The sequence below is a fragment of the Vanessa tameamea genome, chromosome Z (assembly GCF_037043105.1).
Source record: "Vanessa tameamea isolate UH-Manoa-2023 chromosome Z, ilVanTame1 primary haplotype, whole genome shotgun sequence".
Lineage (NCBI taxonomy): Eukaryota > Metazoa > Arthropoda > Insecta > Lepidoptera > Nymphalidae > Vanessa > Vanessa tameamea.
Window position 1 is genome coordinate 7967260 of NC_087341.1, and position 26446 is coordinate 7993705.

The 26446-nt window shown below is 30.4% G+C and overlaps 2 protein-coding genes across 3 annotated transcripts in view; both read left to right on the forward strand.

The window, feature by feature from the left end:
- The first annotated feature begins 6005 nt into the window (after positions 1-6005).
- On the forward strand, positions 6006-16676 carry Tmc (Transmembrane channel-like). Of its 2 annotated transcripts, none has more exons than XM_064220487.1 (13): positions 6006-6079; positions 10728-10890; positions 11045-11216; positions 11311-11449; positions 12034-12138; positions 12255-12443; positions 12569-12801; positions 12979-13170; positions 13236-13484; positions 13572-14874; positions 14955-15551; positions 15615-15831; positions 15913-16676. In XM_064220487.1, exons 2-13 carry the CDS (start codon positions 10806-10808, stop codon positions 16662-16664), a joined length of 4233 nt encoding a protein of 1410 aa, XP_064076557.1. In that variant the 5' UTR covers positions 6006-6079; positions 10728-10805; the 3' UTR covers positions 16665-16676. The 2 variants fall into 2 exon arrangements, with proteins under 2 accessions (XP_064076557.1, XP_026496127.2); XM_026640342.2 differs by lacking the exon at positions 6006-6079 and adding an exon at positions 10310-10359.
- Positions 16677-18429: 1753 nt separating this feature from the next.
- Positions 18430-26446, forward strand: part of LOC113400672 (laminin subunit alpha) — a 28215-nt gene continuing 20198 nt past the window's right edge. Inside the window, exons 1-7 of the mRNA XM_026640322.2 lie at positions 18430-18664; positions 21525-21671; positions 24156-24283; positions 24420-24528; positions 24622-24792; positions 25914-26130; positions 26204-26413. Coding sequence (XP_026496107.1) covers positions 18470-18664; positions 21525-21671; positions 24156-24283; positions 24420-24528; positions 24622-24792; positions 25914-26130; positions 26204-26413 — 1177 coding nt within the window. The 5' untranslated portion in view covers positions 18430-18469. The remainder of the gene's footprint in view (positions 18665-21524; positions 21672-24155; positions 24284-24419; positions 24529-24621; positions 24793-25913; positions 26131-26203; positions 26414-26446) is intronic.

Sequence of the window (26446 nt, forward strand, 5' to 3'; positions counted from 1 at the left end):
TTAACATAACGCAACCAGAATATTTTTTATTTTAAAGGAAAAACGTATTATATTAGCAGTAACTGAGTTATCAATACAACAAATTCTAAAAATGTATTTATTAAAGCTATCGACCCGGCGCACGACTTGAATATTCTTTTTTTTTTTCTTGGGCCAAGGCCTTCGTACTGGCCTGGCGTACGCAGAATTCTTCAACAAGTTCATCAGATGACTTGTTTAGAAATACATACATAGACATTTGCCGTATGCAAATATACAATATAGTTATTTAAATTAACTTTTTTACCCTAGTTAAACGGTCACTGGTTATGTATTTGTATTTTGTACATCTGTTTCCCTTTCATAAGAATGCAGGTTTAGATGTCCTGGGTTGAAATCCAGGTCGAAACTGTATAATCTTATTGTGTTTTTTTGTTAATGGCAGCTCGATGTTTAGTAGTTGGCAGTGTTAACACTACATTGGGGCTGGACCTGAACCATCCGGCTGAGTCGAATTGTCATTATATAATGAGAGTGATGAGATCGACAGCAGCCAAGGAACATCATAGAAACAACAGTATCATGTAATTGTTGTATGTTCTATGTTTCTAATGTGATGTCGTAAATAGGCACATTTTTTTGCGCTTACATTGCAAATGCTGGTTGGACTCTACGAGATAGATCAAAATAATGTACCGTATTGTACACCTTAAAAATAAAAATAAATAATAAAAAGTAAGCGATGGTAAAGTCTATCTCTTAGGGATAACCCACAATAATAATTTTTTATCCTTTACTTTTTACGAGATATAATGCCTTATTTACGAAGTGATTTTAATAAATACAGCATTAATCCTTATTCAATTAAATACATTTTGCATTTAATATAGATCAATTTGAATCTTTATAGCATGCTGTTTAAATTACATGTAATTTAAATAAATAGTTTCAGAGATATTACAGATTTAAAATGCAAGGACATAGCGGTTTGTATTGTCTAATGACAAAAATCTGTGAACGTTGTGTATAAAGAAATTCTGTAGTATATTAAGTATCATCATTGCACCCGCGCGAAGACGAGGCGGGTCGCTAGCAGACAATAAAAGAAATCGCCTTTAAATGAATCCCGATTGCAGCGCCAACTTGTCCAATGTAAACCATGAGGGACCCCATTAAACAAAGGCATATTTTTTTTCAAAATCTGTCCAGTTATTTATATTTAGAAATGTGTATTTTATAAAAAGTACCTACTTATTCAAAAGATAATATTTATTAGAAGTTTTTCGATTGATATATGAGAGTCAGTACTTGTTCTATGTAGAACATTAATCAAATGAAGTGGCCTCATAACAATTACGTAATGCAATGTTTGTTCATTGCACTGTTTGTAATTTTATAGCCGTCGACTTACGAAGTTCGTACTCCACCTACAAGTCATTAATATCAGTTGGCCCTAGAGAATAAATTGTAACCTGCTAACTGCTGCTCTTTTTATTAAACACGAGGGTTTATACCAGTATATTCATTGTATAAGGATTGTTTTATTCTAATGAAATATTTTGATACTATTATATTTACATTTGATATTTAAGTCGTCGCTTTCTTCAAGTTTTACTAAATCAATAATCTCCTCGAACGGGCGACGGATGCCTTTGCTCAGCAGTGGGATGTACACAGGCTGCTACTTTATCTTTACTTTACTTTGAATGAAGAATATATTCACTCGCTCATAAATTAGGTATTGCTATAAGTTTATACATTCGAATACATACTATGTGATTATTTATTTGCCCCATTTAAACCTCAACGCATCAACTGATTAACGTAAAATTTGGCACTCACATGGACAGAATAGAAACAAGAAAAACCATCTTAATGTAGCCATAATAACATTAAATATCAATGAGTATTCTAGTTCGGTGAACTGTCCTCTTCCCAAGATACAAATAGTCGAAAGAAATATTTCTTGAATAAATAATGTAACTATATAAACGCATAGTTATAGCGGTATGTTATATTTGATCGAGTTACAAATAAATCTATATTTAATCACAACAAAATCATTGTCATTTAAGTGCGTGGCGTGCCCTTTAATTAGTTCGTCTAGTGTTTATAACATATACAATAGATAGAAGGTGTAAAGTGACCCGAGTCGTCTCACCCCTTTTGACAACCCACCTCTGCGCAGTGTTTCTCTCTAATTAGTTAGAAGCCTGCGACAAAAGTGTACAACTACAGATTTTTTAGAAAATAAGTTATTTGGATTTTAGTAGTAGATTAGACTACATCGTGGAATCTATGAACATTAATTAATTTTCGTAGCAATCATTTTTGTAGAAGAAATTTTGGTCCAATTCGGTTGGTTTTAGTGAATCAGTTAAAAACAATTAAACTATATTCTTATTTATTTAGTAAAAAAATGCTTCATAGTTTAAATATGTAAGTATATTACTTATATGTGTCGGATGAAATTCTGGCAAATGAGTAACCAGCAATCCACAGGAGAGCCGCGTGGAATAATCTGGAAACGTTCTTTCTAACAGTAGATAAAACCTTTGACCTGCTTAATTTATTATACAATACTAGTAAATTTTTTTCGACTTCGAAAAGAAATGCTAATCACGAAAGATATGCTTGTATATTTTACGTTAAGGATAAATCCATTTTAAATCGAATAAAATAATTCTACAAAGGATGTAAAACTATATTTTTCGAAACAGATGGAAGGACGAATCCATCTCTTAAATAAAAACTATAACACTTATTTGGCCAACTTATTTAGCGCAATTACAAAAAGGCACCAATAATAACGGTATTTTATTCGCTCATGTAATTGCTATATTCGTTTTTGATGTTCTGTAATGAAAATTAAGACTGTTAGGACATTTTCCCTGTAGACCGCCTGAGCACGCGGCACTTACTATAAGCCCAGTCATTGTCAACCTCTGGCGGTGACCGCCGGCACTGGAAAAACATGGACTCCAAGGTAACAAAGCTGATCGTATTTAAGTTATTACACAAATCAATCGTCCAATATAGGATTTAGAATGAGCCCATAGGTTTTTATAGTATTGTATATTCATACAAAATATTATTCTGCATTTTTTTTAATTTAAATAATAATATTACGTTATATTTTTGTGTCTATTTAGATTTAAACTAAATAATATTTATCAATATTTTATAGTAGAATACAAACAAGTAAGTAACAAGTAAGGAACAAGAAGGTTAGTATAATTTTACTGTTTAATAGGTTTTTCCAAATGTTATACTGTATTCAAAAGATTTGATAGGATTAAATTACAATGGACACAATAAGACGAGTTAAATAATTATAATGCTTTGCTTTATGTATTACATAAAGCCAATGTTTAACCGGATAAACCACAAGGAACTTACCACTAAAACATACTCATTAAAATATTTATGATAGAGTCTCATAAATATAAATAATATAATAACTGTACAAATTTGTCAATGGCCATGCCTTTATTCAAAATTCATCAATACAAGTCATCTTAATAGTTCGCAGGGCAGGTAACGCATTAGCGATTTCAAGTTTGGATATATCTTACCACTGCCCATGTACTCGCTTGTCTATATTGGCGGTGGTGGCTACTTACCACCAGGTAGCCCATTTTCTAGTTTACTAGATTATTTCTAGTTTATTAATTGTTCACGTAAACTTTAAATATTAATTGTTTTTGTTTAAAAAATAATAAGCAAAATTCTATTTGTTTATCGAGCGAAGGGCTATTCGGCTAGCTACTACATAATCAACTATTACACAGCCAAAAAAAAATATACAAAGCGAAATACAAACTGCTTTGTTTCGCATTGAAATGGAGTTTAATTTCTTCCTCAAGGGCCATCCCGTCTCATGGTTAGCGACGAATATAACTTTAGAAGTAGTGGTCAATACGTCTTGCAGTGTTGTCTATGGACGAAGTTAACCACTAACCATTGAAACTTGACAGCATGCCTACAGTAAATGAATGAATACATAAATTTAAAAATGCATATTTCTTAATTTTGGTAATTCAATTTATTTTATACTTCAAATATGGTTTTAGTTACTTACTATATTTTTTCTTAAACAAATACATAAGTTTAACATGCTATGAAAAATTACAAAACAATAAATTATCTATTTTAGTAATCCGATATAGTTATTATTAAACGGATTTAAAAGGATTAGATATTATAAGTACGTATTGTGGTATCTAGCCGTGGGTGATCTCTTTTGTTAATAATTTCAAAACATATGTAAGTACTTTCTAGCTTTGTCTGGCAGTTGCTTTAAAATTTAAAAAATACTATAAGTAAATGTCGACCTAATCTTCATGTAGCGAATTTAGGTATATTAAATATTTTTGCATTTTTTATAATACATTAGATCAAGACGTTATTATAGTTTTCTGCTTAAAAATGCCAAATTAGTTTTGTTTTGCTCTAAATTGGTGGAAAAAATAGACTTTGTGCTACTGAAATAAAGAATAAATAGCATTGGCAGAAATTTAGCTCGCACTCACAACCTTTTTATTAAGGTTTTCGTTTATGGATTAAAAGAAAAATTATAGGGTTTCGTCTAAATATTTTTCCAGGTTAATAAGGCTGTTTTTAGTAAATTTAAGTTGTGCAATAACTGTAAAAGGTGCAGTGTAAAAATTTGTTGTAAATTAAAGGAAACGCTGGGAAATAGAATGGAAATAGAAATTAAAAAATTGTATTCTTTGTTAACTTGGCACCTGAATTTATCCAAATAGATTCAATCGAATTAAGATATTATGATCAGGGTGAAGGATAACCAAATCATATTTTTTGTACTGTTTGATAAATACATTATAAATAAACTATTACCATATAGTTATACTTTATTTGTTTTCCATTAATTTAAATATATTTTTGCTGTGACTTATCTGTTTACAAAATAGATAATATGATACCTTTCGAACGCTATAAACCTTTCTATAAATAGTTTATAGCGTTCGTGTATCTTTTCTCGCTCTGGCAGAAACGGCTCTGTATGCGATGTACGGCACAGGCAGAACGATATCGTTTAAGGCTAAGCCCGCTCGGCTGACACGTAATCTTTTTTCATAAATCTCTATATATTAGGAACTTATTGCGTTAATATATTATAACTTACTACACGGCTTGTCATTTTCATTTATTTATTCAAATATGGTGTAACATATCTGAAATTATAAGGCCTTTTGGCCTTTTGCAAAGGTAAAGAGGTAAGACTTTTATTTACAGAAAACCCGTTATTTAATATGCTTTTGATAAGGTTAATACTATGTAACAAATTAATTTAACTTATTTACTCTGTATTTTATCCCATTTTTTTTAACAAAACCGTTTTGTAAACTATTTTGTAGTATTACCATTCATCTAATGATTTTGTCTAATTTTATAGCCAAAGATACTGTTGACAATTTATTTATTTATTTTAATTAAGTCAGCCTAAAAGCGTTTCCATATCTGATTTACAAAAAAAAAACCTTTTATTATTATGAAATACATATATTTGTATTATTAACTAACTAAACTAACTTCATGTAGAGTTTATAAAAACAACATTAAAAACATAAAAATCAACAATGTTGTTATACCATAAACGGATAGACGCGTGACAGTAATAAGTTACTTCACTAAATACTAAATAACGTTCGATAAATAACCAACAACATTTTTAAATAAACACAACACAAAATAAATACAAGACAATACGCTTTAATTAGTTGCAAAAATCCTATAATGATGTTGCCGACCAACCACATTGCCAAATCTTGGAAAAAAATGCATATACTATCATCATTCATCAGTTACGACTATTAAATTTGAAGATTAAACCTTATAACATTTTACAATAAAGTTAAAAATCTCTTTTAACTATTTTGAACCATGTTTCTAAGTGAATGATAGTTCACTCACTGTTCGTATACGTCGACAATAAAATTGAGGAATATTTCACCATCAGTAAGTGATACATCTGTTACAATATTTTTGTTTTGTTCAGGGTAAAGAAAAAGGGATTCTGAAGGTAGAGCCGCGACAGAGATCTGCTGCTGACACTAAGTTGGAATTAACGCCTCAAGTAAGTTAATCAAGTAATTAATCTCATACAAATATATATAGAGAAACGTAATTTATTTTTAAACATTATAAAAATATTTAACATACTATAATAATATTTAAAAAATATACTTATATAAATATAACATTTTAATATTTTAACCCAAGCCAGCATTTTAACCCAAACTTGGCGTATTGGTGATGCAAGGGATGATTAATAATTCTTACACTAATGTGCACTGGTGACCAACAGGAGGCCAATTTGACAGTCTGCCAACAAATTTAATAAAAAAAGTACCGCTTTAATACAAATACTTAAAAATATTTGATCAAGCCTTTAACAACAGTATTTAGTAAACTTCTCTGGTGTATCTTAGAAGAAGTCACAGTATGATTTGTTTTGTGCTCGCGGTAAACCCGTCGGCAGTTGTAGTTATTATTTTGTACGTGCCGTGTATTTAACCTCATGCCTAAGTTAAGCCTAAGTTCTGTATATGGCCCTCCCAGTATTTTAAACATTAAAATATATAATATAAATGTTTATTATATTGTCCTCCCAGTATTTCTTGAAAATAAGCAAGTTTGAGACTAAAAGATGTCGAAAACAAATATACCGAGAAGAGTTTGAATTGTTTTTTTTTCTTTTTAACTCATTTTATTCAACTCTGGCTGTTTTTTAGTTTCAATCTAATGCCCACAATACTTTACCGATGAAAAAGATAACTTTAAAAAATGTATAAATTTCGTATATAAAAGACATTTAAAATTCTGCCTTACCTATTCCTATTGTGTAAAAAGCCGTACGTATAAAATTTCAACTAATAATTACGCAAAATATGTGCGTGTGAATAATACGAGTACTACTCTATTATTTACGGAAAATTCTCATGAAAGTCATTAAACACTTACTTAATTACTTTCTATTTGGTATGTACATATATTTAAGAGGATCAATTAAAAAAAATACACGAAAAAGCAGGGAAGAGGTTTCACTTCAATAATAAGTATTTCCATTATATATTTCAATATCAAATATCCATATCCCTACTGATATTATAAATGCGAAAGTAACTCTGTCTGTTACCTCTTCACGCTTAAACCGCTAAACCGATTTATATGAAATTTGGTACGGAGATAGTTTGAGTCCTGGAGAAGGACATGTGTAAGTTTTTATCACGGGAATTATCCCTTAAAGGGATGAAAAGGGGGTACGAAGTTTGTATAGGAGTAAATGGGGGTGAATGTTTGTGCTATAAAGTTTTAAGGTTTTATAAATTACGAGCTGTTAAAGCAGCACTTTCGGCTAGATATTAATAAATACCATTAACACTTAAAGTATCAACAAATACAATGATGTTACTTAAACCTTATCAATCTAGATTTTATCAATTTAATATATATAATTTATAATCTGTAATATTGTTATCACAATGTAGAATTTTTAATATTTTATTACCATTTATGTTTCTAGACTGAACATCTGTATCAACTTAAAAGAGATGAAGATATATAAGCCACGTGTGATTGAAAATAAAACACATGTAATCTGGTATATTTTAAAAAATAAATATGCTGTCGTTATTATACGACCACAATTATTAAGACATTGAAAATAATTACGTAATATTATAATATGGACTATGAACTAAACGCATGATAACAAATTGAATATAAACTAACACGAGTTAAAACGATACCCTAATTTTGACAAAAAAAAAATAACTATCTGTGAACTATGAAAGATAGTTTAGGTTCATGAATGAACAGTGATTTGTTCATGAAGCAAGTGTGCAAGTGTTGAACGTAATTACAATGTGTCTCGTGGTCGGCAAGAAATCTACATGACGGATGAAATTTGTAAATTAAACAAGCAATACAATGAAGCAGCGTCTTGGATTGAACTCCAAACGATACCAGCTTAAACAGCGCAAGCGCAATCAACTTTTATTTTCATAACGAAACGTACAAATGACATAAAGATAAAACAAAACGGTATTTCATATTTAATTGTAATTTTTGACAGTAACGCGATTGAGATAATTAGATTGATATGTTTGCTATCGATCACGACTGACCTTTTGTCCGTAAAAAAATCACTTCTTAATTATTATGCGGTGTGCTATAAAATAAGAGGGTGGGGAGGTGCTAGTTAATGGAATGAACAACAGGGCTGCGGCTCGAGTTACCAGTTCGTTGAGATTTGTGTACCTTTTTAGGTCATTATTAAATTTCGAATGTATCGATATTTTTTAACCCATTAACAGAGGCGTTCCCTTTATACGGCTAACACAGACCGCAACGCGTTTTACTGAAAAAAAGTTATTCATAAAGATTTTAATTTTAGAACATTTTATTGTTGCATTAAATCCTTTTTTTTTTTGGATTCCGTATAGTGAATCTTATATTCTACAATTATTGGAACAATAATGTTCACGTTTCGGCAAATCTGTACACATTAGACGACTAAACTTTTTGTAATTCCAAGCTGAAAAACAATTCAGCAACATTACATAAATCTTATATAAGAAGGTACAGCGCCTTTCTGGGAAGATTTTAGTATATAATATTATTATACACTTTGCAATCTGCACTTTGCTGTTTCACCCGCGTCACATTTGTATTGACGTGACAAGCGTTAATATCACGTTTAATCAAATACACTCCTCAGATATAACTTAACTGCCGATTGAAAAAACAGCTTTATAAATAAATAAATGATTATTATCTTTATACATAATTATCTACGTTTATGAAGAAAGCTGAAAAAAATGATTTATAATAGTCATTTATTTCAATATATTGAATGTAAAGATTATCACCAATAAAACAGCCATGAAATTCAGTAGTTAGCCTTTCAACCACTTAAATTATATAATCATTTTAATTAAATAGTCATAGGTAGGCGGAATTGCAAATGGGCCACCTGATGGTGAGGACTATTGTCAGACATTGGTGTTATAAGAAACATTAAACATTATTTACGTCTTCAACACGCTACCAAACTTGGGGACTCCGTTGTTATATAGTATATTCCAACCACAAGAGGACAAAGGCCAAATAATAACATTTGACATCGAATTGACGCTATTTGGTCGAGATCTTAAATAATCTAAGATAATCACTATGTAATTGTAAATAATAGGATTTTGAAAGTTCGTCCAAAAACTTTTCGGTACTTTTAAAGTAAAATTAAAGTGGGTATAAGTAGTGAAGTAAATTAGCGTTGTATTATAAATAAACATATATTAAACAAGAATTGTTTGTAGTATAAAATATAGTCGAGCTTTAGCAAATTCTATAGAATACGTATTCAATAGGAATAGTTCATTGGCTCACTCATCATTCAAACCGGAACATAACAATACTAAAATTGGTAATGTTATGAGACAATTTTACAAAGTACATTCTCAATAAATTTCGAATATCGATCGCCAGCCCTGAACGAATACTTAATCAGAACCAGCGATTAGCGGTCACTCATTGGTGTTAGAAGACTGACGGTTTTCTGTCACGGCACTCAGGGCGTGTATCTACTTAGAATCTTGTAATATTCATCTATTCTTTGAAAGTCTGTTAACTAATGATGATGATCCGTTTATTTTTTAATCAGTTACGTTGCATATTCATAAAAGTAAATACACGAATTATGTTCGGATAACTTCAATTATTATTTATAAATTTATGTCCTATTTTACTTTTGAATATTATATACTTATTTTATATGCCCAAAATTATCAACTAATCAATTTTTAATGTTTAGAATTAAATAAAAATTTAAATTAGATGTTTCGATAGATTGAAATATAAGATAATAAATTTCTTACCACGCCTAACAATAACGAACGAGGGGCAGTCCTAAGGTTCTTTCATAAAGCTCAACGCATATTGACTTTTAAAATAAAAGAAAAAGTATTCATTTTTATTATAAACAAAAATAATAACTACACATATACGTAACTCTACATTTAACATTTTATGTGTGTGATAAACTAATGAATTATTATAAATAAAATTTCAATAATACTTTCTAACATATACGTCAATAAATAAAGAAAATGTTTTTTGACCATAATTAAAAAAAGCAAATAATATTTCAATAATAAATGTAAAGAGACCCTTAGAGTGATAGGCTAGTGGCCGGCGGTGTTACGCAAAACACCTGAACGTTGCTATAAATCGTTTAATTAATTGCCTGCTGCGCGACGACCCTTGCTCCTTCCAGCGACTCCCGCTTCAGAACAGTCGGACAGTTAGCCTCTTAACGAGAAGTAGCTTATATGCGGACTATCCACTTTTACTTTGGTAACTTTTATTGTATTGAGTTCGACTTATATACTGTAAGAGACTTAGCGTGACAGTGACAGTGAAATATAAATATATTATTCAAAATAATATTACGATATCTGTTTTTTGGACTCCGTTTAATAAATAAAAATGTCCTTTTTTTTAAATAAATTTTGTGCCAATACTATGTTTATGTTTGTTTGTCTACAAATATATAATTAAAGTATTACAATAATGTGTACTTAACAACCTAAATATGTAAAATAAATAAATACATAAATTGGTGACACTTCCTCAAAGCCCTCAATATTAAATCTTAATCACGAGCTATGCTTAATTCCTCTTCTAATTATTGGGTATATATTTACTTTGCACATTGTTAAAAGGGTTCATATGATCGACCGCCATCCTCGCCACAGCCGTCCGTGGACCGCTTATCAGTGACGTGGGCTGATCCCGGCAGTATGACATCCTCCGGAGTCAATCTTTTTCATCTGCCTACAGAAACAACCACTAACAACGAAGTCAAATTTTCACCTTCGACTGGAGGTAGGAATATATCTTTAAACGATCACAAGGTTTACATTTATACTTAGGAGGAATAATATAACTAATTATCTTAAGATTTCTAATAGCTAAAAAACAATATGAGGCTATTTTTTAATACAAAATAAAATTAAATACCTAAATACAATATTGCTAGATGGATCGGAAGATGAAGATTACTCTGCAAGTCTCAGTGCAGTTCTGCGGCAACGCAGAGCAAGTGTAAGACGGTCACGTAAGGGGCGAGCCCGGCGCTCATCATCACCTTTCCTACCCGATGAGACACGATCAAGGCGACGTTCATCGGTATTCACTACTAGTTCTGGCGAGTGAGTAGATTTCATTATTAATACACTAATCACACGGCTATTATAGTTTAACGAACAGACGTATTCATTTAAGAGAACAATTTATCTTACACAGTACCGCTATATCAATTGACGATCAACCAGTAGTGACACAAGAACAAATATTCGAAAATATCCACTTACATAAAGAAGTCCTCGGATCCGTAAAACAACAACCCCTAGGAATGAGAAGAAAATTAAAAATCGTCCACCAGGTACTCAATATAAACATTTATTTATTTATTCTTAGGGTCACCCACAGAAATGACAATAGTACCATAACAAATATACATAATGTTAACACAATGATAGTTGTATTTCTTTTTATAGCTAAACACGACATGTATACAATATTGCATTCAATGTGGCTGTAATTATGGTCAAACTGCCTCGTTAGCTTAGTAGCGATTTTACAGAGCTAAGGTCTAACGATTAAATCCGGTATAAATAATAAATAAATATTGGACAACATCACATACATTACTCTGATCACAATGTAACAATAAAGTAAGCAATCCCATGCTCTTGTACCTCAGACATCACAGAACATCGTTGTTTGTTAACTCTCTCTGGTCGTTTTTCAATGTCATCGGATTATGAGCTATTCGATAATGTGTTTGCGTATACACATGTACATTGTACAGTGTAATATTTCCTTGGTAGCTAGCAACCTCTTGAAATTTACCGCTTTATTAGACATAAAAAGCAAAATTACAAATGTTCGTGCGTATATCATCACACGTCCTTATTTATTACTCACGTTCGCAACAATTCTAAAAGTATTAAATCAATTTAATAGGCAAAAGGATACATTAAACGCCACGAAGGACAATTACAGGAGAGACTTGCGCAATCAAAAAGCACGAGGGATATTTATGCAAGATTTAACATATTGTTGGCAACAGTAAGTTGTTGATAATTTTAATAATTATAAACTTTTAAACCTTTGAAGCGTCATAAAGAATAGTCTGTTAATTCTAATAAAATAATTATAATATTTTAATTTGACTTGTTTTCAAGAAATGGCAGCAGCTGAAACGGGAAGCGGCAAACACTTCCAATCTTCTTATACCATGGGAATTACGAATCAAAGAGATCGAATCACATTTTGGCTCTGTAGTGGCTTCATACTTCACCTTCTTAAGATGGCTTTTTTGGGTCAATCTAGTCATAGGGTTCATACTACTCGTTTTTGTAATTATACCTGAGGTATATATTTTTTCATTTTGATTGAATAGTTTTATCTAAAATATATATATAAATAGATAAAATGAATGAATAAAAATAGAATGCAAAAGAACCTAATGCGAACCGAGACACATTTTTATTTTTAGTATCTGACAGCAAACCCTGCCCAGGATGGAGAAAGAAAAGTCATAATGGAGGATGATCGCCGAAACGCTACTAATCTTTTGACGCTCTGGGAGTTTGAAGGAGTTCTTAAATACTCACCTATATTTTACGGATACTACAGTAATGTCGAACGACCGGAGTATAGAATGCCCCTCGCATATTTCTTAACTGGCTTGGTCGTTTATATTTATAGCTTCGTAGCTATCCTAAGGAAGTAAGTTATATTAAGATTTTATGGCAAGAGAGAAAAGAAGAGAGAATAGAGAAATCCTTTTGATGTATATGTACTTTATTTTTATTTAGCTAGAATTTTAATAAGAAACATTATAAGTTATTTTAATACTTTCGCAATATTATGTATTTGTTAAGGTATTAAAATAATTATTTTTAGAATGGCGGAGAATTCACGGATGTCTAAGCTTTCAGAAAAAGAAGACGAATGTATATTTTCTTGGAAACTCTTCACAGGATGGGATTTTATGATTGGAAACGCGGAGACTGCTCATAACAGAATAGCTTCTATTATTTTAGGATTTAAAGAAGCCTTGTTGGAAGAAGCAGAAAAGAAAAAGAACCTAAGAAAGTATGATTTTTCTATCACGTTTACACATTTTGAAAACCAATTTATTGAACAAATATTAATTTCAGTTGGCGTATTATTTCTCTGCGTGCTATTGTGAATATCGGTGTGATCATTCTTCTCGCTGTATCAGCTTATGCGGTGGTAACCGTTGTGTCCCGTTCAGATGATAGTCCTAAAATAAGAAGTTGGTGGCGTGAAAACGAGACAACCACAGTCGTTACAGTTATATCGATAACATTCCCAGTGTTTTTTGAGCTGCTGGGACTTTTGGAACATTATCATCCAAGAAAACAACTAAGATTACAACTTGCTAGGTAAGTTTATAGTTAAAATATATCAAGTGAGCAATTAAGTATGTGATTAATGTATATTCACTTTTCTATTATTTTTTTATTTTCTAGAATCATGCTACTAAATCTTTTGAATCTATATTCGCTGATATTTGCTCTGTTTAGTAAAATTGAAGGCATGAGTAAAGAACTAGTTTCATTGCAACCAAATTTAGACATGAACGTAACAATAATAACAGAGAGTACATTAAATGTGAGTGAACCTTTAGATACCAGCTTACATAGATCATGTTTTGAGACAACTGTTCCATGCTTACCTTGTGACATGCTAAATGTTCCCGTAAAGATAAACAAAAAAACATTTTCAATTATAAGCAACGAAGGACAAAATACTGATTACAATTTAAATACCATTAGCCCCAATATTGCTACCTTGAGAAGTAAAATAAATGTTAAAAAACGGAATTTGCGTTACACTGCAATCGCTGAAGATTTAATAGAAAAAATAAACAATTACAACGATGCTAACGACGACGGAAATACAGCATTACTAAAAGAAATTGAAAGGATCCGAAATTTGAGTAAATTATCTTCTTCAGAGGATAATAACGAAACTCTAGAAATAGATGATAACGAGCCATATGATTTTAATTACGATTTAATTTCTTCAACGGATTCAACTTCATTAGCCGAAACGGACGTTGATTATGAATATAGTCTTTCCGATACAGATTCTCCAAATTCTACACCAATTTCTACCACAGAAACTTCTAGTGATTTTTCGGCAAGATTATATGACACCGAAACCACAGAACAAATATTTTCACCTGATAGTACATTGAACGTAGATTTGACTTCTCTTTTAATATCAAGTACTAATTCATATGAAACAGCTTACACTTATCCAAATAAAGTAACGGCCTCATATGATGCGAGTGACAATACAGAGCCAAGTACAATGTACACAATTGCAGATGACACCTTTACAAATGAATTGAGCTCGTTGCCATCTTCTAAGAATACAAACGAAATAAGTTTAACATATTTGACAACTGATGAAATTGATTCTTCTACATCGACACCAAACACCTTAAGAAATGTTATTATTTGTCCTGATTTATCATTTAATTGTTCGATAAATTGTGGTAATAGAAATATAACGCAAATTGTTTTCATGTCAAATTGTACTATTGTAGACATTAGATGTTACGTTAAAAGGTGTAATTTCGACACAATCGATACCAAAGTCTTAAATAAAAATCAAACTAATATTACTATGGTCGATCTAGTATATACAGACCATTATCATAGAAAGATGTATAACTTGACCATCACTACCAAAAAAAAATTACTTAAATTGTGTTGGGAAACTATGTTTGGCCAGGAACTAGTTAAATTAACTATGATGGATTTAGTAAGTACCTGAAAGCAATTCTGAATTTCATATTATTATATCGAGTATTTTTTTTAGTAAAGATTATTATTATATTTCAGGTGTTTGTTTTACTAGGCACGTTATTTTTGGATTTTTTTCGGGCGTTATTTGTGAGATATATGAATAAATGCTGGTGTTGGGATCTTGAAAAAAAATTTCCTGAATATGGTGATTTTAAAATTGCTGAAAATATTTTACACCTTATTAATAACCAAGGAATGGTTTGGATGGGCATGTTTTTCTCACCTGGGCTCGTTGTCTTAAATGTTTTCAAATTGATGATAATGATGTATCTCCGGTCATGGGCAGTTATGACTTGCAATGTACCCCACGAAGTGGTTTTTAGAGTATCTAAGAGTAATAACTTTTATTTGGCCCTTTTATTGACCATGCTATTTTTATGTGTCTTGCCCGTTGGCTACACAATAGTTTGTGTAACGCCGTCTTGGCATTGTGGTCCATTTTCAGAATATGAAAAAATTTATAAAATATTGACAAGCAATATTTATAAAATTTTGCCGAAAAGTCTTCATTTTACTCTGGAATATATAGCGTCACCAGCAATTGTGATACCGCTGCTTGTTTTATTGATACTAATAATTTACTATTTAACATCATTAACGAATTCTCTGAGAGAAGCTAATAACGATTTAAAGGTAAGAATCAAATTTTATATTTTATAAATTATTAATTATAACATTAATATATTTATATTTTAGATTCAATTGAGAAGAGAGCGTACCGAAGAAAGAAGGAAAATGTTCCAATTGGCAGACACAAGAAGACGTGCTGGATCGTCATCTATTGATAATACACCTTTCGCGAGATGGAAAAGAGCTCTACCATCTCTTCCTTTAACAAAATCTATTGATTCTGATGACCGTAAACCAATGGTCAATGATACTAAGGAAACAATCAAAACGATAAAAAAGAAAGGTTCTGTCCTGCGAGTTATTTCTTTATTTCAATGTAACAAATATATATATTAATTTTAAAAATCAAACTTTATTCCGACAGGTGGTATATTTGCCAAGATTGTCGGGTTAGCAATAGATAGAAAAACAAACGAAGAACCTCTACCCGATGCCTCTGCTTGCAAAAATAATATTGATGAAGAAACAGATACAGACTTTCACGAATCTTTACCTAAAGAAGTTTTAAAAATAAAGGATATCACTTTTATAAAAAAAACGGAAGTAAAAAAAAAATCTAGCGTTGAATTTAAAACTGAAGGTAACCTCATAGTAAATTTACAAGAACCAGATAACTGCCCTGAAGCAAAAACAATAGTTGACAGCGTTGAAGACAATGGCGTAATAGAAAAAAGAATGAAAAGAAATCCTGATATAAAAGATATAAAAAACAATGCTACAGATGATAAATACGTACCAAAAAAACGAAATTCAAATGATAAATGTATTCAAAAGAAACAAAGTTCTGAATCCAGTAATCTTACAAAACAAACTGATTCCATTGGATCAGTAATACCAGTTATTACGATTAGTACAACAGAAAGCGATGATGAAGTACTACAAACAATAAACAGTGAAAAAAACGTTATGGAAAATCAAGATAACAAAAACCAAAAAGAAGTAGTACATGAAAAAGTGGAAAATAAAAATTCACGGAGCAATTTAAGAAGAAATAGAAATTTCTCCGACTTAAAATCTCTACAAAGACAGAGCAGTGTTGACAGCATAAATGAAAATAAAAATCCTAAAGAAAAAAAAACAGAAGACACAGGCCACAAATATCAATATTCACTGTAAATTAAGAACATTAATATATATAAATATAAAATTAAATTAAAGAAATATCTTTAGTATTAATTTGTTATTTTTCATTTCAATATTTTGTTAAGTGTTTGAGTGAATAAATCATTAATTAAATCATCCTTATTTATATGAGCAAAAAATATTTTTTTTAGAAACTTAAATTTACTAGTAGTCGTAATTAAAACGCATTTTTAATACTTAATCCATAATTATTTTTTTCTTTTTTACATATTTAACATGACATAATGTCATTTATAGAAAATGAATATTATTGGTAATAGATGGATAGATTATAGATTGTGGTTTATTTTTACAAGTTTAGTTCAGAACACAATATCTTCTTTATTGTCTCGATTAAAAAACCGTTACGAATATTTACCAGAGCATACCAGTACATACGCATTTACTGATGATTTATATGATTTTGAATATACAAATATTATACATAACAGTCTCAATCCAGATACGGTAACAAAATATCATTTTAATACCACGAACAAAATACACGACAATACATTAAAAACAACATTTGGACATTATAATAATGAAATAAATAATACTTCTAATTATTTCTTATATAGACCTACTATTTATTATTTTTTATCTACTACAACTGTCCAACGACGAAAAACCTGGTCAACTTATTTTCCCAGCAAAACTTTACCAGTTTTATTTGGTAAGTTATATTATTTTGTATTTTTATTAGTAATATTATTTAATCATATTTTTCATTTTAAATAAATCGAATAACATTAATAAAATGAAATAAATAATTTAAACGTTGATATTGTTATTGGCAGGAAACGCGTCAACGGTTACACGAACACAAGAAAACGTTGAATATTTTTCATTTCCACTTAGAACAATTTCTCAAAATACATCCCAGGAAAACAAAAGCTTCGCTATTGTAACAACATACAAAATTAAACCGCTAAGAACTTCAACAATTTCATCAATTCTGAAGATTAATTATAATCTTACGAAATCTAATCTAAGAAGACCTGCTAAAACGAAATCGTCGAAGTCCTGGTGTTACAGATGTGGTCTTAACGAAACAAAAATTCCGACTCCATACTGTTACAAAATGTTATCAAGCAAGGATTACACAGATAGAACAGGAAAACACCGCCTTAAAGTTAAATGTATTAAAAGTGCAGAAGAAAAACAAATAAAAAATACATTTTATGGACCTTGGTTCAGAGGTGGATGCTTTAAGAGGTTTCTGGACGTGGGGATCGAGTACGACGAACGGGGCTGTAGGACTAGCAAGCCGACCAAAGGAAATAATTTTGCTTCGAAACGTTTCGTTAAATTAGAACTTTTACTTGATAAAGTAGAAAATGGCTGCGTCTCTAGTCCGCACGCATCATTAACTCCTTTTAGTCGAGCTATTTCTTTATATGTTCATTATCACGTTTGTGTGTGCAGACAAAAATATTGTAACAATAGCAACAGTATACGCAAAAATTGTCTATACAGCTATTTTGTTTTACTATTACATGCACGAAATTTTATAACAAACAGATCAGTGCACAGTTAAGGATTATTTTAATAAATATTTTATGAGATTAAAATATAACTTAACTAATAAATTGCAAAATTATGAACAGGAAAAAAGAGGGATGCGGATGACGAGTTAAATGCGTGCCCATACAAACAGGTCGCCGCCGGAGGGCAGTGCAGCGCGTGTATCTTTCTTTGAATTCGACTAAAAAAATAATCACTGCCACCCTTCCCGGAGCCGCTCCGTACTATCTCGGATTCAACTTCATTCTGCGACGGAACGGCGCACGCGCAACATGGCGCGTGTTGTCGCGCTCCTTTTATTATACACAAGCATCGCGCGCGCAGAAATTTTAACACCCCCATACTTTAACTTGGCGCTTGGTAAGAAGATTACTGCTACTGCGACATGTGGTGACGAGGGACCTGAGCTATACTGCAAATTAGTTGGCGCCAATGCTGATCACGATGAACGTGTCATCCAAGGACAGGTGATTGTTTTCTTTTTTTTTCTAAACAAATACGTATATGTTTTAAATTTCGAACATATTCAAAAGTTCTACTTTGAAAATGTTACAAATTAATAATAGCCAATTTTTTATTAGGCTTGATTAAATTATTACATTGGCTTATATATTTACTGCATATTTACGTTGTCAAGTTATTTCTTATTGACAACTCTTACTATTTAATAACAGCTGGAATACTACATTTACCTTAAAATAAGTGATATGTATTATATTTAAGATTAAACAAGTGTAAGAACAACATAATATTTATAATATAAAAAATAACCATTTTAAACCATACCGAGTGATACATACAGATCATTCACTCAAAACCTGTATCCATCTTCTAAGTTTATTGTTTGTGTAGACGAATTTAATTATATTGTTTGTATAATATTAATTCGTGTATATAAAATAAAACCGCATTATAAATTTTAACCTGTCTTTACGTCACATTAATTTTTTTTTTTGGAATATTTACATCTATGTTTAAAAATAAAATATAAAAAGTTACACACAATAACATAATAACTTTTAGGAATGGTTAACATTAAATACAATTTTAGAGTGAGATTTTTACTTCACTGTTTAAGTAACGCACAATTTATGCCTTATTCTCAAAAATAGAGCATATTATGTAGTGGTAGTTTACATTACATCGGGAGTCTGACTACCTAAGATAAAAGTAGACGCGATAACTTATCATGCGTCCTGTTGGCCCACCATCCTGCGATAATTACTACCATATTTCTGTATTGAACCAACAAATATATACCGAAATAAAAATATTGTATGGTTTTATTTCGGTATATATAACAGAATTTACAACTTTGGTTTATATTGAAACTAGATATATAATAATATATAATACTTTTACTATTAATATTAAATACTAATATAGTTTATGTACATTTTCTCTTTTAGTATTAAAACACTGCAGAAATATAATTATTTCTTTAAATGTTTTTTTCAATAATATAATTTTCAGTCACGCGTAAGCTTTTATACGTTGCTCTACATATATTAATGGTATTTGGTTCATTCATCGCCACAAGATATATATGATACCAGGTTCGTAGGTCACGAGATTATTTTAAGCATACCGTGTAGGTCATTAGTCTTGTCTTATCAAAGACGCTGTCGTACGTCCGGTATTTTGTAATTATTTCACAAATTTTATGAGAATACTAGCTGCTCCGCAAGATTATTGCTGCATTATATGTTACTGCTCCGCCCGCTTGGTTCTATATAGTCACAATTCACAAATGTACTTGTAATTGGGCTAATTCAAAAAGTATAGTGCAAAAAACATCATTTCATATATTTTCATTCTAAAATTAGTCCTTTCAATTAAACAAACTCTGTGTCTCTCTAATGTAAATATGTATTGCTCTGCGTGTCCTATAATACATTTTATAGTTAATTTTACCATATTTAGTACAAAAGAACTCCTTTTATATTAAGTAGAGCTCAGTTTTTTTCAAAATATTTCATAACAAAATTATGTATGTAAGCAAAGCAAAAGCCCTTAACTTTTGTACTTAGATTCATTCATAACTTACCCGCTTCCTGGACAAGAAGAGAAAGAATTAAATGAATGAAGTCACATGATCTTAAGTTCTCGAAGCGACAAATTGTTCTTAAGGCTGTAATTTAGAGCCATTCGACGACTTCTCGTATAATTTCGACAGGCATCGGCTCGTCTCGTACCGTTTTTATGGACATGTGGTAGCCAAATGCGTATGCGCATCTAAGTTCCAGAGCGTTCTTTTGTTTCTGTTGGACACTGTGCACAATGAATTCCAAAATTGAATGTGTTTTTGTCGGCTCTTTGCATGTTTTGAAAAAAGAATTATTTATGAATGGACAGATTTATTGGGTGTTTTACATGAACCTTTTGCTGTTACGAGTTTCATTGATGATGTAATATTATACGTTTATTGCAGTTGCTTTTTTAAATTCAATCTCACTAGGAACATAATCTTCATATCATTTCATATTATTCATGGTTCTACGACAGTTTTATTACACACAGACGTTCAAAATGTTTAGTACAGTATAAGTCTATTGCTAGAAATAGTATTCAACGTATTTTAATACAAAAAAAATTTGAAAGTTATATTTACAATAACTTATAAGTTTTTATAAGACATACTGATATTTTAGATCAATAACAAATTAATATAATAACAATTAAAAAACTACAGTAGAAGCACTTACCTACTTATAATTTGAATATTAGAGTTATGATAATATGGTCGGATTATACTACAGCATAATTTAAATTAACTTTAATTACTTATAAATGAATAAAAAGGAATGTTTATGTGGCAGCTGAGTGTAAGTAACTAAAGTTATAAACATCGTTGAAGAAATATTTCAGCTTGGCGCTGTTTCGAATAAAATGCCTATGAAACTATTATAGCTTTGTTATATTTGGAAACCGTTTTTTTCTTTTATATTTAAAAGAAAACAACGATCTACATATATTTAATTATTTGTAACATGAATAAATTGGTCTAAGTGTCTTTTTAAAATAAAAGTTGCATATAATATTATGATTTTATAAGCGGGCTTGATAAATTTTGAGGTAACTGCTTGTTGCAAGACTAGGATAACTGATAATTTGATAATACTTCTCATAATAAAAGAATAAATAACAACATTTTTCTTGCGACGTAAAAATTTTGCGTGCAATTCAGGTCGCAATTTAGACAATTATATAATTAAAAAAAATAATTAAAGACCACTTTACTATTGCTTACTGTGATGAGTTTTCGGTGATCAAATAGTGACTGCTAATTGATAGTACAAATTAATAAATTTAAACCAACATTAACAGGTCTGCGATTTCTGCGATAGTACAAATGAAGCGAAGAAGCACCCGCCAGAATTTGCCGTCGATGGTATGGAGACTTGGTGGCAGAGTCCGCCTCTGTCTAGAGGCATGAAGTACAATGAAATCAACTTGACCATCGATCTCGGTCAGGTAAATCACTTTTAGTTATTATACTCTTATCTACTCTAGTATATATCGGTAAGTAAACTTTTAGGGTCGGATAAAAATCTTGCTAACATGATCCACAACTGTCATTGGACCAACGTGGAGGAAAAACTCCAAAGGCGGAGATACCGCCTATGTTAAAAATCAAAGGAGGTCTCAACCATGCAGTATCATTTATAGCTGTTACTTTGAAAAATAAACTAAAAACAAACTTATACATTTTTCTCTACATATTCAATTCATATCAAAAACTAAAACGATATATGTACTTATAAAAATTAATTAATATACTATTATACATTACGGGTATGTTGGAAAATCGGAAATCCTTTTCAACAAAATCTTAGATTATTTTTAATAAGAAGTTTAATAATAAAGCACCGTTGTCATATTATTATTTAATATATAATATTAGTTACGGCCTAATAAATTAATTCATCTTAATCAAATAAAATTAATGTATTTTGAAACAAATAATTTAATTTATCTTTAAGACTGTACATATCAATTAAAAAAAGAAACATGTTTTCACTTACAAAAATGCTTAAATTAAACATTTTTTAGGTTAGAATCAAATTTAATATTTTAAACTTATACAATGTAATTTAAACAAAAATATTATCTTAAGCTGAATTCTCTGGCCACATTTTCGCGTTCAGTCGGGACTCCATATCCTAGTTCCCGAAATAGTACTATTATGTTACCGAAAGTGCATTGACCTGATCGCTGTACCTTACTGGAATCACGCAAGAGGACATTAAATAATTTTAGATACGTGACAAATGATATAAGACGACGAATAATAATAAAACAAATGGTATTGATTTTTTATTCAGATTTCAAGTGCAATGCGAACTCAATTATTGTATTATAATTAACGTGTATTAATGCATAGAATATATTATTTAAATATTTTTTAGGCTGTTGAATTTATATCATTGATATTTAGTTTTAAAAAAGCAAAGCGATATGACATTTACACATTCTACTCACAAAAAATAAAACATAATTAAAATGTATGTACATTTTACGAAAGTCTTCGAAATCAGAAAACAAATAATTGTTTTAGATTAACCACGAAAACATAACTCATTCACCGAGTGTTTGTAATAGGTAGTAGGTAATACTAATTATGTAAACTGATACATTAACAGCTCGGCGAAATGCAAGTTGCTCTTGTATATGCTTACCTTCGCAAGATAACTTATTATTATTATTGCTATTATAACATTGCGAATATAAACATTTGCTAAATTGTTAGTTGTAAGCGTTGTTTATTGAATAATAATTATAAAATGAGAATTTATTATGAAAAGAATACTTGCCATATATATTTAAACTGTATTATAAATTATTTATTTTATCATATTTATACCTTATCAAAATAATTTAATTGCCTGTCCGCCATTGCGAAATAAAATAAGGTTATACGATTTATAAAAAAACTACTAGTGTAGTAAACACTATTTTATTTTTTTATTTATTTATTGGAAAAGTTACACCATCAACTTATCACTAAGCACTTAAAATTAATATCTGACTTGGGTAACATACAAAGTGATACCTCTTTAAAGGTGTAAACAACATTGAATGAAACTAAATATTCTTTTTTTAGTATACATTAAAAAATCAATACCTACAACATCGAATTATTTTTATTATTAATTTTATTTAAATTGCAAACAACAACCGGTGACAACGACGAGGCTAATTATTATTTAATGCCCAAATTAAGTGACCTTTAAGAAACAGTAACGAACCCAAAATGATAAATGTGTTAAACTAGTATTTTTTATTTTTTATTTATACAATACAATCTATAACAATAAACTGTTATTTGTCTTAATTTTATAGTAGTACAATAAGTACAATAAGTGAATAATATTTTTTGTTATAAAAACGGTAAATATAATAAGTTCTATTAGACAATATAAATTAATATTCTGAATATTTAAAGAACCGATTTATTTAAAATAATAATACGTCAAAGCTTGTCGCTAAATGATATCCACAGGCCACAGGACAGAGTGGGTGTTGATAGCAGGCACAGATAATAAAAAAATATTCGTGAAACTATGACGAAAGGGCGAGGTCATGACGTTAATGTATCATACAACAAAATAGGCCAAAAGAAGAATAGGCACATTGATGATTTCATAATAAAAGTAATTATAATGATAGAGCGATGACAATGATACAACTACAATCATGTAAAATGTGATTGATTAAATGCTTATTTGCGTTTTTTTTTCTGTAGTAACTTAAGTAACATTTTCTTAGGGAAAATGATCATTAATTAATAATCATTCACTAAGTACCTATCAATCTCCTGTTAGCTGTCAAGCTTAAACATATAGCTTTTTTGGTCTAAAAATTTAAAATATCTTCGAAGACTAGAAATTTACTCTAACCTTTTTTTTTCAACAAATCATTGAATTATTTTATAAATAACATACTTCATTTTTCTAGGAATTTCACGTGGCTTATGTATTCGTGCGTATGGGTAACTCTCCTCGACCTGGTGTATGGTCACTTGAAAAATCTACCGATTATGGAAAAACGTTCAAACCGTGGCAGTACTTTTCTGATTCTCCACAGTAAGTATCACCAATAATCACCAGTAACACCATAATTCTTAAAAAGTTCATTGAATGAAAATATCAAAAACAAAAGAAAAAGGTTTTTTAATATTGTAAATATAAGTGTATATTATATTTATATTTGTTTTTGTAGAGACTGTGAAAGATATTTTGAAAAAGAAAGTCTTCAACCCATTACAAAAGACGATTCTGTCATATGCAGTACGGAATATTCTAAAATAGTACCTTTAGAAGGAGGAGAAGTAAGTCATATTCATAGTCAGTTGATTTATATTTTATGGTATGTGTCTTAAAGATTATTATTAAAACTAATGAACTAATGAATATTTATTTAGATACCTATTTCACTGTTGAACTACCGCCCATCGGCAAATAAGTATTTTAATTCATCGGTGCTACAAGAATGGACAAGAGCAACCAATGTCAGATTACGTTTGCTACGGACAAAAAATTTACTCGGCCATCTCATGTCGGTGGCAAGACAGGATCCCACAGTTACGAGACGGGTAAGAATCAAAACAATACACATATAGTCTATTCCAATCGAAGAACGAATTAAAATAAACCGTTAGATGTACCCGTTGTATGTAACAATTTATTCCACTAACGAATATCGATAATGTTTCTTAATTTATGTCACAACACTATTCCATACTACTACTACTTATATCCACTTTAATTTTACCTCCAAAGTTCAAATTATAGTTACGACGACGTTGCAACGCCATATTTTTACCATAATGAATATCATAGATTATTCAAGCTCTCGACCAATGATGTCGCTTCAATTCAATGAAAAAAGGCTTTTGCCCTCTTGTGGTTGGAATAAAGTATTGTCATATACAATCTATGGTTATAGGCTACTACGGTAAGGGTAGTTTAAAATAAACGTTGTACATTTTGTAGAGTTCTTGTATAATAATAAGTAAAAGATTTTTCTTATTGTCTGATAGTAACCATCATTGCGAAGTTTATAATTTTATGTTTCTTATATTATTGTCAACAAGCTGAATGGCTTTAAATTATGATCTCTGATTTATGAGGTAATGATCTATTGGTAATTGATAACAACTGTTAAATATAAAGTAAAGACGATCTTAGAAAATACCTTAACCATACTACAACTGTAGCCACAAACACAAGTCCTCTAATAAAAAATAAGGTAACACATTGATGTGTTAATAACATTGTGGACGTTAGACTATAACAATGAATACAGCCTCTTCATCGCAGAAAGACTACCGAAACGTTTCGCGACGCCCTCGTAACATTGTACTTAAAACTCATTATACACATCAATGTAAATATTCCGTCACCATGTATGTCTTAATTATATTACAAATATGTATGAATTACGTCATATCTATTGGCATTCGTGTTTAATAAACACTTTCGATATTATAAATAATTGTAAAGTGGCAAAATTTTATAAACTTCTCAACACATTTGAATATTAGATATAAGTAACGTGCCTACTTCGCTCGATGTAAATAAGGTTTTACAGACATTAACGACTTGAATTCTTTCAACATTCTACATTCTTTTTTTTTTAATACAATTGATATGTACAGAACATGTAATTTTACGGAAGTCACGAATACATGTATATATTTTATTTGTCCAACAGTATTTCTACAGTATTAAAGATATAAGTATCGGTGGTCGCTGCATGTGTAACGGTCATGCAGACACATGTGACCCAGCAGACCCTGAAAGTGATACCACCATTTTGGTGTGTCGTTGCCAACACAATACATGTGGACCTCAATGTGCTGCTTGCTGTTCAGGATTCGAACAGAAGAAGTGGAGAATATCCCAAAACTGGGACAGATTCGCCTGCGAACGTATGTTTTTATAAGGAATACCAATCATCAATAAATAATAATAATGAAATAATTAAATTCACTTGTTTTTTAGCATGTAACTGCCATAATCATACTACGGAGTGTGAATACGATGCGGACGTTGATGCGAAAGGTCTGTCTCTTGACATTCATGGAAATTATGAGGGTGGAGGCGTTTGTAAGAACTGCCAACATAATACCGAAGGTATTAACTGTAACAAGTGCCAAGCAACATTCTACAGGCCTTATGGCAAGCACTGGGATGAACTAGATGTCTGTCAACGTAAGTATTTTTTTTTTAAATATTGAGAGAGAA